The sequence below is a fragment of the Phyllostomus hastatus genome, unplaced genomic scaffold (genome assembly GCF_019186645.2).
Source record: "Phyllostomus hastatus isolate PE091 unplaced genomic scaffold, TTU_PhHast_1.1 phas_contig_64, whole genome shotgun sequence".
In the NCBI taxonomy this organism is placed as follows: Eukaryota; Metazoa; Chordata; class Mammalia; order Chiroptera; family Phyllostomidae; genus Phyllostomus; species Phyllostomus hastatus.
This window is the reverse complement of record NW_025333928.1, coordinates 2,211,044-2,227,686: the sequence shown is the minus strand read 5'-3', so window position 1 is coordinate 2,227,686 and position 16,643 is coordinate 2,211,044. Positions and strand designations below refer to the sequence as shown.

The following is a 16,643-nucleotide window of genomic DNA, read 5'->3' as shown; positions in this document are numbered from 1 at the left end:
AAGATGAACCCAAAGAGGACCACAGCAAAGTACATCATAATTAAAATGCCAAATGTTAAAGACAGAGAGAGAGTTAGAAAAGCAGTTCATTATCTACAAGGGAGCTCCCATAAGACTATCAGCTGATTTATAAACAGAAACTTTGCAGGCCAGAAGGGACTGGCAAAAAAATATTCAAAGTGATGAAAAGCAAAGTAGATAAACATGATTAATCTACTCAGCAAAGCTATCATTTAGAATTGAAGGACAGATAAAGTGCTTCTCAGAAAGAAAAAGCTAAAAGAGTTTGTCACCACCAAACCAGTATTACAAGAAATGGTAAAGAGTCTTCTTTAAAGAAGAAGAAAAGGTAAAATATATAAATAATAAAATGGCAATAAATACATATCATCTATCAACAATTACTTTAAATACAAATAGATTAAATGCTCCAATCAGAAGACATATGGAGGCCAAATGAAAAATAAAACAAGACCCTTACATAATCTGTCTATAAGAGACTCATTTCAGATTGAAAGATACATACAGACTGAAAGTAAAGGTGGGGAAAAAGATTTTATGAAAATGGAAACAAACAAAAAAAAAGCTGGGGTAACAATACTTGTATGAGACAATATAGACTTTAAAACAAAGGCTCTGTAACAAGAGACAAAGAAGGACCCAACAATTTTACATCTGGGTATTTAGTTGAAGAAATCCAAAACACTAAAGTCAAAGGTCACATGCATGCATATGTTTAATGCAGAATTATTTACAATAGTCAAGGTATGGAAGCAATCTAAGTGTCTACCAATAGATGAATAGATAAAGAACAAGTGGTGCATATGTACAATGATATATGACTCAACCATTAAAATGAATGAAATCTTGCCATCTGTGACAACATGGATGGACATAGAGGGTATTCTGCTAAGTGAAATAAGTCAGACAGAGGAAGGCAAATGTTATATGATTTCATTTATATGTGGAATCTAAAAAACAAAATGAGCAAGGAGAACAGAAACAGATTCATAGATACAAAGCACATTTTAATGGTTGCTAGGTGGGAGGGAGCTTGGGTGCAGGTGAAAAGGGAGAAGGTATTAAGAAATACAAATTCAAGATGTAACAATCATGGGGATGTAAACTACAACATAGGGATCATTATAATATTGTAATAACTGTATGGTGTCAGATGGGTACTAGATTTGTGGGATAATCACTTAGTAAGTTATATAATGTCTATTCACTACATTGTACACCTAAAACTAATGTGATTGTATATCAACTGTAATTGAAAAATAAAAAATTGTTTAAAAACAAAAATAAATTAAAAAATAAAATTAAGGAAGACATGAATGCTGTCCTGATATAATACTGATTAGAATACAAAGAGGTGAATGAGAGGCAAAAATAAAATGAAAGTGGATGAGGTAAAAGAAGGGTTTTTGAAAACTCAAAAATAAAAAAATAAGCAGAATTTTAATCAGCATTAGCAACTATTACTAGCATAATCAGAAATAATATATATTTAACTATAGAAAGGGGTGCTCAGGCCAGTCTTTCTCCTGCTGGTGCATTTTCTCACTTAAGAGTGCCATCAAAATGCCAAAGTTGAAGTGTGCTGGCATAAACACTGAGGGTGATGACAAAACCAAGAAGTCCAGGATCAGAGAGCCAGGGAAAAAAGAGATAGTAACACTGATAACTGGGAAAAGGCACTGTTGTTCTCAGCTCAGTTTTACAGATGGCCCTGCAGGGCATGGGAGTACCAGCCATGTGTAAAGGGCAACAAGAGGTGTTGCTTCATCTTTTCATTGACAACTTCTCCCCCAGAGACCATCCATTATCCTGCCTACATGTGTCTGTTGTGTGGTATGGATGTACCAGTTATACTGCCTGAAATCATTTCATACCCACCCTTGACCAGTGCCAGATCCTCCATCTCCTTGCTTTCAATCACTGGCCACAGCAAACTTGTCCTTCCACTGTCTTAAAAACCTGTGGATTGACCAAAGAGTTGGGAAACAGATCACTTGCACTTGCTTCTCCCCTTTCTAAACTGATGTGTCTTCCCTAATAACACATAACTGGTATAACCCAGGGAAGCACTCTGAAGGTCTTTCTGACACTGATCACTAAAACCTTTCTTTGTGGAGAGGACAGTGGAGGGTAGTGGAGGACAGTGGAAGGCAGTAGAAGGTAGTGGGTCCCCAACAGGGATTTTGCAGCCTTCAAGAGTTATGCAAATGAGAACATTTCTCAGAGACATACACATACCATTGAGAAGCTGGAATGTTTGACTTTTCAGAATGACACTGTTTATGCCTCATGATCATCAAATCATAGATTTTGTTCCCCTGAGCTGAGAGAAGAATGTAGTATAGCTCTCCTATTCTTCAGATGAGAAAATAGAAGTCCAGAGACAAGTGGTCTTATCTAAGGTCACAAAATCAGTTATTGGCAATCAGGATTAAAACCCATGTCTCTGTTAGCCTTTCATTAGAGAAAAGTTGATAGGTGGCTGGGCACCACTATGATATCCATTCAGTCACACATATTTACTGAGCACTCACTATGTGCCAAGCTCTTATTGGGCCCTCCCCAATGGTGCAGAATTCAAGTATGATCCAGGCTATCATGGTCTCTGACACACCTACAACAGCTCAGTATACACATTTAGTGACAGCTGTGATGAGAATATTCAGACTGCTAACTTTAAGCAGGGAAGCCTAACATCCACATGGGCCTAGGGGGACTCACCAAAGATATAAGACTTGAAAGAGCAAGGATTTGAATGATGAGTAATCCACAGAAGGTGAGAGGAGAGCCCAGCCTTGTTCAAGAAAAAAAGGAATAGGAATGCAGCTGCTGTCTCTGGAAATGAACCCATTGCAGGACTTTGCCTTTTGGTTCAATCTCTCTATAGTATCTTACAGTTTTTACTCTTTAGGTGGAATCTGTCCTATTCCCAGAGTTGAAGGGATATAATCTGATTCTTGGAACTATTAATCCTGAAGAAAAACTGGTTTCTGATTTTGTGGATCAAACTTTCAAGGTATTTCAGAAAAACCAAGTTGGCCCCCACAAGTAAGTTGGTTTAGCTGTAACTTAGTTGGCCTTTTTTAACATTAGCTCAGAGTTCTTAACTGTCTTCAAATGAACAGTCTCTGTTCCCACAAACCTGAAAAAATATATAATATTAGTCAATACTTACTCATGGCTATTACTATTTATTCCCATTTTATACATGAGGGAACTGTAAGTTTCCCAGTGTGACACAGAAAATAAACAGGAGAGCCAGAATTCAAATTCAGTTATAGGTCCACTTTCACTTTCTGAAAGCTGTGGGGTCAGACAGATTTTGTCATTAAGAAATTTCTGGATTTTAGGAAAGTACCATAGTGCATATGTCATATATTGTGCTGCAGCTTCAGCAAGCTGTAGGGCAGCACCCCTTCATTTAATTCAACAGACTGATATTTCTGCAGTGAAAACTGTGAATATTCACACCAAGAGCCTCACATTAGTTTAGGGTAGCTTTTGCTATCAAATGAATTTTGAAGCAACTTTCCATTTTCAGAGCTTTCTGGACTCAGATATTAAAGAAAAAGATTGAGGAGAAGTTATCTAAATGTTCCTTAGTAATAACACTGTGGAACATCTGGCATTTGCTCATTTGAGTAGTCACAAGTTTAAGGTGATCACAGAATACAGCTTCCAGCTTCTAAACTGAGGCACTTTAAGAATGAAGAGGTATAACCTGGACTGTCCCATGCAAACCAGTACATATGATCACCCTAAGCTGGGGCTGCTTGACTATGGCTCTATTCATATTTTAGAACATAAAATTCTAGATTGTGGAGCTATCCTGTACATGGAGACTTCTTAATAGTATTTCTGGCCTCTACCCATTTGATGCTGGTAGGATTTTCCATTAGTTGTGACAACAAAAAATGACCCCAGACATAGCCAACTGTCCCCTGGGAGCAAAATCACCTCAGTGTTGAGAACTACTGCTACACTAGTCTGAAAATCATCGACTTAGATTTAGAAGCTCCTATCTCCTGCTTTTGGTTTGAAGCATCAATTTGAAACCCCCATTATCCCTGTTTATGGAGCATCATGCATGCAGTTTGCTCTTTAGATGGCAGCTCCATGGCTTCTTCTGTACCTCGGTTTCAGAGTCTCTGAAGTGTTGATCAACTTTTGGAAGTGTACTATTGGATCCCACAAATTTAATTCTGCTTATTCCATATCATCTTTATTTTCATTTAAACTTACTGTATGTCAGAACATCCCAAACACATCCTCCAACTTGAGGGAAATCTTCCCAGCCATTTTTACGTGATCTGTAACACAGAGAGAAACAATTCTGCTCAACTGATTTTAGGTTCATTAGTTCAAAGTTTTCATCTTAAAATTTAGACATAGAATTTTAGAGCTGGAAGGAGGGTTAGGAAATAATGTTTATTGTATGCCTACTGTATGTCTTAACTGCTTTATATATACATTGTTACAGTTATGCTATGGGTTGTTACATTTCCATTTAAAGACACTGGTCTTTAGAAAAGAGAAATATTTTTGTCTCAGTTTATGTAGCTAGTAGGTAACAAAATTGGAATTTTCAACCAAAGTTCCAAATTTCTAGTTCAGTGCACCTTTTGCCACTTTATATTTTTCTGTCTTGGTTTAGGTTGATTTTTATGTTGTATTTCTTCATTTGCCACTCTGACTAATCTGATTTGGTGGTCTGTATTTTTGTTTGCGTTTATGCTCTTCAATATGGAAGATACTTAAATGTCTACAAAAAGTACAGTGACTTATTGGACAATATGGCAGAGCAAAACATCACTGCATTCCTGAAAGAAAATCATGAAATTGAGGATTTTGTGATGGTAGGAGATGCCACTTGACATTTCATATCTTGGTGATATGTGTTGCAAACAATTCAGTGAGTAGTCAGTGGGTTTCCTTAGTTTACACTGTGCTCAACATTGGACTAGGTTCGCCAGGGGTGAGGCTGCAGGCAAATGCATAGAGACTGAAGACAAATTAAGCTACTGAATATGCTCTTCTTTTACAGAGGATCAATAGCATTAAAAAGCGGAGAAATGAAATTGCATCCATGCACATTTCTGTGCCTTTGGCTATGTTCTGCCTTGACGCCATGACCCTAAATTATGATCTCTGTGAGAGAGCCCAGAATCTTAAAGATCGCCTGATTCAGTTCCAAGTGGATGTAAACCGGGACACTAATGTCAGGTACTATTATTATGTGCAGAAAAATAGTAATGATATTTGGCATAAACAGGAGAATGCAAAGGAAGACAGAATTTGAACCTCCCAAAAATGACCAGGCTGAACTTCTAGTTCAAGTTGTTTCTGCCCCAAAATGAGGGTGGCAGGGAATTCAATTGTAAACTAGAAGGTGAACAATAGTAAGAAAACTACGTGGGGCTTGGAGTAGGAGGGTGGGAAGTGTCCTGGAGCAGTCCATCTCTGATCCTTCAGTTTTCACTTTCTTACAGCCAATGTCTGAGAGACACTGCTTCATGGGTCTGGATTTCTCAGGTCACAAATCCTCTGACCATCACCTAGCATATATTCAGAGATAGCCTTTAGAATCACTGTTATGAAAGACTTCTGCTGTATAGGTCTGGGGAGTCTGTCATTCAATCTAAAGCCCAATATTGTGCCTTCATTATACTGATGACTATCTATATACTATTCAAAACGTTTTTGGTTGTAAGAGATAAAAGCTCAAACAGACTGGCTAAAGTAAATAAAGGAATTCAGGGCTCACATGTTGAAAAGTTCAGGAGTTGCCAGCTGCAGGCCCTCCACTCTGAAATTGGGATACAATCTTCCTCCCTCTAATCAGCTTTTCTCTTTGTGGGCTCCATTCCCTGACAGGCTCTTTCTAGTGTGTGCACCCAGCAGCTCCTGGCTCCCATCCTCCCATGTTCCCATCTGATGGGAAAAAACGGTTTCTCTTTTTCCAACTGCCTCCCAAATTCTGGCCTGTGGGACACTGGCCTGACTTAGCTCATCTGAGCATCGCTGGACCAATACCATGGCCAAGAGGATGGCTGATATCTGAGTGGTGTTTCCATCTTTGGGGTGGATGTTAGCCCTACCTAGACTACAGGGACTGAGAGAGGGAGAGGGGCTCCCCAAGAAGACTTAGGGTATGGTTACCAGAAAAGGAAATAATGCAAAGAGGCTGGGACAGCAACTGTCTACTATTATGTCTCTATTGAATATTACAAAATAGTTAACATAACCCATGTTATTCTAGCTCTCTTCTTTAGGCAGCATTAAACTATAGACTAAAATGATTTAGGAATAATAACCACTGTTAACATAAAATATATTATATTATTCACATATATATATAAGTATATATAATTTTAGTATTTTATAGCACTTTAAGATTTGCAAAATACATGTCAGAAACTCACCAGCAAATTAGTAATAGTAAGAGCTACTGTTTTTCCTACTGTTTTTATAGTTCAGTCACTGGGTAAACATTATAGATCTAGTCAGATCTTCATAGCAACCCTAAGAAGTTGTACAATTTTCTCTCTATTACGTTGATGGAAAAGGTGAGACTCCAAGAGGTTAGCAAGTGGCACATTCATGGCTTAGCCTAGTTCACTTTGACCCCAAAGTCCATGCTCTGTACCACCACACAGCTTTCTCACTGAGTGACTACATGGTAGAATCCTGGTTTTGGAGCCAGAAGACTTGGTTTTGAACCCAAGACCATCTGTTTACTAGCTATGCATCCCCTACAGTCACCTGTCAGGACTTCAGTTTCTGTGCCTATAGAATAAAGGTTTGGGAGTGGGACAGTAAAAGATTTTCAGCCTTCATGCTACTATAACACTTTTTTGGAGAGTTTGAGCATTAAGAATTTTTTCATAAGCAATAGTGCATTGACCCTCATCAAAATAAAAGTATAATCTCTTATATATCTTAAATGTAAGTGAAAATAATGTCCCATTGTTAACCCTCAAATTTTTAAGGATACAGGTACTTGGTGGCTGTGTTCTGACATTTCTTTCTGCCTTAAAAATAGTGACCTTCTCAACAACCTCATGAGGTAGGTAAGACAGACAGAAGAACCCTTACTGAATGGAGGAGGAAATGAGGCTCAGAAAGAAAATCTAGAGTGCAGATTGCGAACCAAAGCATCGCAGGTTCGATTCCCAGTCAGGGCACATGCCTGGGTTGTAGGCCACAGCCCCCAGCAACCGCACATTGATGTTTCTCTCTCTCTCTTTCTCCCTCCTTTCCCTCTCTAAAAATAAATAAACAAAATATTTTTAAAAAGAACGCAAAGAAATTAGCATTAAAAAATCTAACTTGCTCAAGTAAGTGAGTTTGAATTAGAGTCTTCTCATCCCAACCCTGTTTGAGCCATTTCACTATCCTAAGTGGGATGCCTTCCATTTCCAAAGCCAAGGTGCTCCCTAAAATGAGGTGCTCTGGGCAGGGGGTGCCTTTCAGTACATTGGTAAAAAAGTGGGCATACCATGTATGTCCAATAAAGGTACATTGATCTAAAGTTGCTAGAAAAGTAACCTGAAATGTTGATAAAAAAAGCGGGACCTTGAGTAGAGAGATACAAGATGTGGAGCCCTGAGTAGATATACAACATTGTTGGGCCCTAAGTGGAGGAAGAAGAAATCATTCTTTTGATCCAGCTGCTTGTTTTCTTCAGGGTGGAAAATCATTGTCCAAAAAAATGGCACCAGGCAAAAGGACACCCCAGATTGGTGCAAAATATGTGGATCTTTTTTTATGCCATTTTCTACATGAGACAGAAAATACCCCTGTGCTTTTGAGACCCCTGGCATTTTAGATGATTGGTTTTAGAAAAACAGAGGGAGAGAGAGAAATACTGATGTGAGAGAGAAACATTGATCAGATTCTTCTGATATGTGCCCTCACCAGGGATCAAACCTGCAACCTAGCTATGTGCTCTGACCAAGAATTGAACCTGTAACTTTTGGTGTATATGCCAATGCTCCAACCACCTGACCCACCTGGCCCGGGCAAGGCCTGGCCTTTTAGATTTTAAATGATATAAAGAGTATATGTAGAAGGTAATGTTTCCTGTCTTCAGATTATCTCTGGATATTGCAAAGGTGTTGTGTTTGTCAGATTTCTGATATCATCAATTCATGCTTAGGACCATTTGAAAGGTCTAGCAGATAGTGGATCTGCTACCAGCATTCTGGGCCTTCTCAGGCAACTAATATTCAGGAGCAAAAATATATTTACTCTATGCATTCTCTTACAAAAGGAAAGAAAAATAGATTCTCATCAGGTAAGAGTCTATCAGACTGAGAGGGTGTACCTGCATTAGTTATGTTAGTCCAGATACTATGACAAATAGACCCAAGATACCATGTTTTAACACAATACAAGTTTTTAAAATTGCTGTTCAAGTACAGTATTCTGCCTTTTACCCCCATCCCAACACAACCCCCCAGTCCTCCCCACCTCCCTCCCATTTCCACCCACCTTGTTATTGTCCATGTGTCCATCATACTTGTTCCTGTAAACCCTTCTCCTTTTCCCCTGAAATTCCCTCCCCTCTCCCCTCTGGTCCCTGTCAGCCTGTTCTCAATTTCAATGTCTTTGGTTATATTTTGTTTATTTGGTTTTCTAGCTGATTAGGTTCCTGTTAAAGGTGAGATCATATGGTACTTTTTCTTTCATCTCCTGGCTTATTTCACTTAGCACAATTCTCTCTAGTTCCATCCATGCTGTTGCAAATGGTAGGAGCTCCTTCTTTCTTTTGGCTGCGCAGAATTCCATTGTGTAAGTGTACCATAGTTTTTTGATCCATTCATTTACTGATGGGCACCTAGGTTGCTTCCAGCACTTGGCTATTGTAAATTGTGCTGTTATGAACATTGGGGTGCATAGGTTCTTTTGGATTGGTGTTTCAGGGTTCTTAGGATATAATCCGAGCAGTGGAATTGCTGGGAGAAAAGGCAGATCAATTTTTAGTTTTCTGAGGAAATTCCATACTGTTTTCCATAGTGGTTGTACCAGTCTGCAGTCCCATCAACAGTGCAATAGGGTTCCCTTTTCTCCACAACCTCTCCAACACTTGCTGTTTGTTGCTTTGCTTATGATGGTCATTCTGATTGGTGTGAAGTGGTATCCTACTGTGGTTTTCATTTGCATCTCTTTGATGGCTGGTTATGCTGAGCATCTTGTCATGTGTCTCTGGATCCTCTGTATGTCCTCCTTGGAGAAATGTCTGTTCAAGTCCTTTGCCTATTTTTTAATTGGGTTGCTTGTCTTTTTGGAATGGAGTCATGTGAGTTCTTTATATATTTTGGAGATTAAACCCTTGCCTGAGGTATCATTGGCAAATATGTTTTCCATACAGTTGATTCTCTTTTTATTTTCATACTGTTTTCTTTAGCCATGCATAAGCTTTTTATTTTGATGAGATCCCATTTGTTTATTCTTTACTTTATGTCCCTTGCTCTAGGGACATATCAGTGAAAATATTGCTGCATGAAATATCTCAGATTTTCCTATCTATGTTCTCCTCTAGTACTTTAATGGTGTCATGACTTGTATTTAAATCTTTTATCCACCTTCAATTTATTTTTGTGTATGGTGTAAGTTTGTGCTCGAGTTTCTTTTTTTTTTTCTTTTGCATGTAGCTGTCAAGCTCTCCCAACACCGTTTGTTGAAGAGGCTATTTTTATTCCATTTTATGTTACTGCCCCCTTTGTCAAATATTAATTGACCATAGAGACTTGGGTTTATTTCTGGGCTCTCTGTTCTGTTCCATTGGTCCATGTGCCTGTTTTTATGCCAGTACCAGGCTGTTTTGTTTACAGTGGCCTTGTAGTATAGTTTAGTGTTAGATATTGTGATCCCTCCTACTTTACTCTTCTTTCTCAAAATTGCAGCAGCTATTTGGGGTTGTTTATGGTTCCATATAAATTTTTGAAGTGTTTGTTCTATGTCTGTGAAATAAGCCATTGGTACTTTAATAGGTATTGCATTGAATGTGTAAATTGCTTTGCGTAGTCTGGACATTTTGATGATGTTAATTCTTCTGATCCATGAACACGGTATATGTTTCCATTTGTTTGTGTCTTCCTTGATTTCTTTCTTCAGTGTTGTGTAGTTTTCTGAGTACAGGTCTTTTACCTCCTTGGTTAGGTTTATTCCTAGATATTTTATTTTTCTTGTTGCTATATCAAATGGAATCTTTGTGATTTCTGCTTCTGCTGTTTCATTGTTGGTGTACAGAAATGCCCTTGATTTCTGGATATTGACTTTGTATGACACTGTTTTGTGAAATTCATTTATTACATCGAGCAGTTTTTTGCCAGCGTCTATAGGATTTTCTATGTACACTATCATGTCATCTGCAAACATAGACAGTTTTGCTTCCTCCTTTCCAATTTGATGACTTTTATTTCCTTTTCTTGTCTGATTGCTGTGGCTAAAACTTCCAGTACTAGGTTGAATAGAAGTGGTGAAAGTGGACAGCCTTGTCTTGTTCCTGATCTTAATGGAAAAGATTTTAGTTTTTGCCCATTGAGTACAATGTTGGCTGTAAGTCTCTCATATATGGCCTTTATTATGTTGAGGAATGCTCCCTGTATTACCACCTTGCTTAGTATTTTGATCACAAATGGGTACTGTACCTTATAAAATGCTTTTTCTGCATCTGTTGACAGGATAATGTGATTTTTGTCTTTACTTTTGTTTATGTGATGTATTACATTTATTGATTTGTGAATATTGAACCATCCTTGCATCCCTGGGATCAATCCCACTTGGTCATGGTGTATGATCTTTTTAATGTATTGCTAGATTTGGTTTGCCAATATTTTGATGAGGATTTTAGCATCTGTATTCATTAGTGATATTGGCCTGAAGATCTCTTTCCTTGTTGTGTCTTTATCTGGTTTTGGGGTTAGGATAGTACTGGCCTCATAAAAAGAGTCTGGGAGTCTTTCATCATTTTGGATTTTTTGGAATAGTCTGTGAAGGATAAGAGTTAGCTCTTCCTTGAATTCTTTGTGGAATTCTCCTGTGAAACAATCTAGTCTAGGGCTTTGGGTGTTGGGAGTTTTTTGATTACTGCTTCAATTTCATCTATGTTATTTGTGTGTTCAGGCTTTCTGCTTCTTCTTCATTGTGTTTTGGAAGATTATATTTTTCTTGAAATTTGTCCATTTCACCTAGGTTTTCAAATTTTTTGGCATACAGTTCTTCATAGTAATTTCTTACAATCCTTTGTATTTCTCTGGTATCAGTTGTAATCTCTCCTCTTTCATTTCTGATTGTGTTTATTTGGGTTTTCTCTCTTTTTTTCTTGATGAGTCTGCTTCAAGACTTGTTGATTTTGTTTATCTTTTCAAAGAATCAGCTCTTGGATTCATTGATCCTTAGAATTGTGCTTTTAGTCTCTATGTCATTTAATTCTGCTCTGATCTTGGTTATTTCCTTCCCTCTACTTGCTTGGGCTGTCTTCATTGTTGTTCCTTGAGTTCTTGTAGGCATAGGGTTAGGTTGTTTGTTTGAAATGTTTCCATCTTTTTTACTTTTTGTATTGATATGAAATTCCCTCTCAGGTCTGCCCTTGCTGTGTCCCATAAGTTTCAAGTTGTTTCATTTTTTATTGTTTCCAAAAACTTTTTGACTTCTTCCCTAATTTCATTCTTGACCCATTGATTATTTAATAGCATGCTATTCAATCTCCATGATTTTGAGTGTTTTGGGTTTTTTCCCCTTGGGGTTGGTTTCTAGTTTCAGTCCCTTGTGGTCAGAGTAAATGCTTGGCATGATTTCAGTTTTCTTGAATTTATTGAGGCTTGTTTTGTGTCCTATCATGTGGTCTATCTCTGAAAATATTCCATGTGCATTTGAAAAGAATGTGTATTTAGCTTCTTTGGGATGAAAGGCTCTATATATAGCAGTTAAGTCCATTTCACCTACAGCATTGTTCAATGCCACTGTATCTTTGTTGATTTTTTTTTTAATATCTGTCCATTTTTGATAGTGGGGCATTAAAACCCTGTACTAAAGTTGTATTGCTGTCAATATCTTTCTTGAAGTCCTCTAAGATTTTCTTTATGTATTTGAGTGCTCCTATGTTGGATGCATATATATTTACAATGTTTATATGGTCTTGTTGGATTCTTCCCTTGAGTATTATGAAGTGACCTTCTGGGTCTCTTCTTATTGCTCTTTTTTTGAAGTCTATTTTGTCTCATATGAGTATTGCTACCCCGGCTTTTTTTTCCTGTCCATTTGCTTGGAAAATTTGTTTCCAGCCCTTTACTTTCAGCCTGTGTAGGTCTTTTATCCTGAGGTGGGTCTCCTGTAGGCAGCATGTGTTTGGTCATGCTTTCTCATCCATTCAGCTATTCTATGTCTTTAGATTGGAGCATTTAATCTCTTTACATTTAAGATTCTTATTGATAGGTACTTATTCATTGCCATTTTCATACCTGTGTTTCCCTCTCCCTCCCCACCTCTCTCTCTCTCTCTCTCTCTCTCTCTCTCTCTCTCTCTCTCTCTCTCTCTCTCTTCCTTCCTGTCCTTAAAGCAGTCTTTTTAGCATCTCTTGTAGAGCTGGTTTGGTGGAGGTGTATTCTCTTAGACTTCTTTCTCTTGGAAGCCCCTTATTTGCCCTTCTGTCCTGATTGAGAGCCTTCCTGTGTAAAGTAGCCTTGGTTGCAGGCCTCTGGTTCTTATTACTTGGACTATTTCTTGCCATTCTCTTCTAGCTTGGAGCATTTCCATTGATAAGTCAGCTGCTAGCCTTCTTGGGGCTCCCTTGTATGTTACTTCCTGTTTTTCCCTTGCTGCCTTTAAGATTCCCTCTCTGTCTTGGAACTTTGCCACTTTAAGTTGATGTGTCTTGAAGTGGGCCTTTTTGGGTCTCTTGATTGGGACCCTCTGTGTTTCCTGGATTTGTGTGCCTTTTTCTCTCATCAAATTAGGGAAGTTTTCCACAATTACTTTTTCAAACAGGTTTTCTATTCCTTGCTCTTCTTCTTCTTTTCCTTCTGCTATCCCTATTATATGGATATTATGTTTCATATTGTCCTGCATTTCTCTTAATCCCTCTTCATTCTTTCTGAGCCTGTTTTCCTTTTCTTGCTCTTCTGGGTGTTGTTTTCTATCTTGTCCTCCAGCTCACTGATCTGATCTTCTGCCTCATCAATCCTGCTTTTGATTCCTTCTACTGTGTTCTTCAGTTCAGAAATTGTATTCTTCATTTCCTCTTGGCCTTTGTTGATAGTTTCTATTTTCTTTTTCATGTCAGTATAGTATGCAGTGAGTTCATTGTAGTTTCCCTCTAGTTTCTGGTAATTTTCTGTGAGCTCATTGAGCTTCCTAATAACCATTGCTTTGAAGTCAGTATCTGAGAGTTGACTTAGTTGCCTCTGTTTCATTTAGCATTCTTTCTGAGGCTTCCTCCTTTTCTTTCATTTGGGGATTGTTTCTTTGTCTTCCCCTTGTTTATGAGACTCTTCTTGTTAGCCTCAGCTTCTTAAATTGATCTGTTCTCACTCTCTGGATTTATGATGAGAACTTCTATGGTAGAATACCTGTGATATTCAGTGGCGCCATCTCCTTGATCTCTCGAGCTCACTGTACTTGGGCTGTCGTTTATGTTGGCTCTGTGTTTGTCTTTGGGTTTTGATTGTTGTTGGGTGTTTCTTTGGTGGGTCCTTCCCACCAGCTGGTTAACTGAGGCTCACTCTGTCCACCACCTCTTGTATTTTGTTGTGCTGTTGTGGGAAGATTTTATCGAAGCTGGTTCTTCCATATTTACAAGATTTTGAGGATTCTGTCTTGCTCTTGTTCAGTTGTTTGTTCTGGGCAGTTTCTTCACTATTTATTTGTATTTCCAAATGGGTCCTGGGTTGAGGTTAGTGTGGCTTCCACTCCCTCCTTCACCTTCTTCTGTTGTTATCCATTGTTGGTTCCTTTGTTGGTGGGTTTCCTCTTCCAGCAGGTATCCTGATGTTCACAGTTCCCCCTTACTCCATTTTGTGATCTGTTGGAGGAGAAAGGCAAAATGGCTTAAGACAGCAAGACTCTAGTTTATGATATTTATAGTAGCAGCCCATAGAGAAGAGATAGGAGATCCTCTGGCTATGTGTAGTGTTAACTATGATATTCCATGCAACTAGCCACTTTTTAGAAAGGGTGGAAAGAAGATAAGACTCTTGTTGGGGAAGGAAGGGTTGTGAGTTGGATCTAGAAAGCAGTGAGCTTGTGGGAGGTCAGATTCTGAGGTAAGGTCAGAGTAAAGGATAGAAAATAGGTGTAGTGTGTAAGAGAATAGAGTTAACCACAACTGTAATAGATTTCAGGGAACCATGAAGTGAGCTAAGATCTGGGAGGGGTGCTGTGTAGTATTTACAATTGTATGGAACAAGAATTATTTTCAGTAGTAATGGACCAACAGTCATATGACAGAATCTATGTAATCTTGGTAATAGGAGTGGGAGGTATAGGACCTTGAATATTATGCTAATGGAACACAAGTGGAGTGAAAGACAGTAAATTAACTATACACTATGAAAGAGAAAACAAAGGAAACCAGTCAAACAATACAATTTAACCAGCTAAGCAAGAAATACTAAACAGAAAGAAGAGGAATACAAAAATACTAATAAAATAAAAGATGTAAGAATAATGAAAAATAATAATACGAATATTGCAATAACTTGCAGGTTCTCTGTAGTAGCAAAGTAAAATTTGTCTCACTGTCTCAGCTATTGGGATGACCCCTCTTTGGGTCCAGCTCTGGTCTTTTCACAGTTCTAGGTTTTTTTGTCTCACTTGTGGGAATTTTAAAAAAAGGAAGGAAGAAGAGATAAAATGGGAAAGAAAGGAAGAAGGAATAAAACAAGAAATAAGGAAAGAGGAAAAAGGAGTTGAAAGATAAAAAATAAAAATTAAAAAAATAAAGAATTACTTAAAAAAAATCTTTTCTGGATTCATACTGGTCAAACCAGTTTTGCTGGTCTTCCTGGCTGCAGCAGGCTGAGGAGCTATTGGTTTTGTATTTTTGTCTTCCTGATCTGTACTCAGTCAGCCTCCATCCCAGTTCCCCAGAAGCCTCTGGTCCCTCAGTTTCCTCAGGTTCAGGTGGTGTGCTCTCTCCCTGGGGCTACAAGTGTGAGCACTGGGTGCCTCTTCCCAGGGCTTTGGGTGTGGGCTCAGGCACTTTCAGCAGTGCACACTCTTCCTAGGGCTACAGGAGTGTGTGCAGAAAAGAGGTTGTGCAGGGCCCTTCTACACCATCTCCAGAGCACCGAGCAGCTGGATGGGGAGGAGGCTGTAGTGGCTGCTGCAGGAGAATTCCCCAAATAGCCACCAAGTGTCTGTTTTTTCACTTTTTCTTTTTGAGAAATTCCTCCTGCTCAAGCCTGCCTTTCCATATAGAGACCTGGACTCTCGCACAGCCCAGTTCTCCAACCAGACTGGGTACTGTGCGGGTCAGGGCCCATCACCACCCAACTCTCAACTCTCCCCAGCTGGCATCCACAGACTCGGTGGGTGCTCACAGCCCCTGTGTGTTTGCCACTTAGTCCTTATTCCCCTCTCTGTGACTTCAGGCAACCAGGTCTCTCCCAGTGCTGTTCAATCCTTGTTTGACAGGGGAGGGAGCTGTTGACCCAGCTGTGTCCCAAGAACCCTGTGGCAGGCCCTGAGGGTGCCAGGCCTGGGGCTGCAGTTGCCCTGGTCCCTGTGCTTGTCCCAGGGACCTTATTTTCCTGAAGCACTCTCCTTACTGTCTGGTTTTTCAATGTCCTCTACAATTTTTGGTCTCCTATCTTCAACATGTATGCTGGGGTACTGTTGGCTGTTTTCTCTGTTCCTCTGTGGATCAGCTAGGTTTTTCTCCTGTGTGTAGGGGGAAATGGAATCCACTCCCTCCTACCTCGCCACCATCTTCAGTTTCCACAATACAAGTTTATTTGTTGCTCATGGTAGCTCCACATTGGTGGAGGAGACCTACTATGTGCATTCAGAAGCTCAAGTAAAATGGTGACTTGACATCTTCAACGTACTTTCAAAGTCTTTCTTGAGACTTTCAAGGTCATTTAAGTGTTGAGATTCTAGACAGTGGGGGGAAGAAAGAGCATGGAATATGCAAAGACACCTTTATGTGCTGCACCTGAAATTGATAGTCATCACTGCTTCCCACTTCCCTCAGACTATAACTCAATCTCATGATTGTACATGCTATTAACTGAATTGTGCCCTCCCAAAATTCAGTCTGAAGTCTGTCTTAGTCTATCTGAGCTGCTATAACAAACTACCATAAATTGGGTGGCTTATAAACAAGAGAAATTTGTTTCTCACAGTTCTGGAGGCTGGGAAGTTTAAGATTAAGGCTCCAGCAGATTTGGTGTCTGTTGAAAGCCTGCTTTGTGATTCATAGGCATCCTTCTTCTCAATGTGTACTCAAATGGCAGAATGAGTGAGGGGGCTCTTTTATGAGGGTACTGATACTGGTCAAGTGCTCATAGCCCTAAAAAATTAATAACCACCCAAAGTCCACCTCCAAATATGACATTTGGGATTGTGTTTCAACATATAAATTGTGGGGTGGGGCACAAATGTTCAATCCGTAGCAA

The 16,643-nt window shown here is 39.1% G+C and overlaps 1 protein-coding gene across 1 annotated transcript in view; it reads left to right on the top strand.

The window, feature by feature from the left end:
* The window catches only part of DNAH3 (dynein axonemal heavy chain 3), a 222,912-nt gene that overhangs the window by 29,560 nt on the left and 176,709 nt on the right, over positions 1-16,643 (top strand). Inside the window, exons 13-15 of the mRNA XM_045848935.1 lie at positions 2,933-3,069; positions 4,772-4,877; positions 5,066-5,244. Coding sequence (XP_045704891.1) covers positions 2,933-3,069; positions 4,772-4,877; positions 5,066-5,244 — 422 coding nt within the window. The remainder of the gene's footprint in view (positions 1-2,932; positions 3,070-4,771; positions 4,878-5,065; positions 5,245-16,643) is intronic.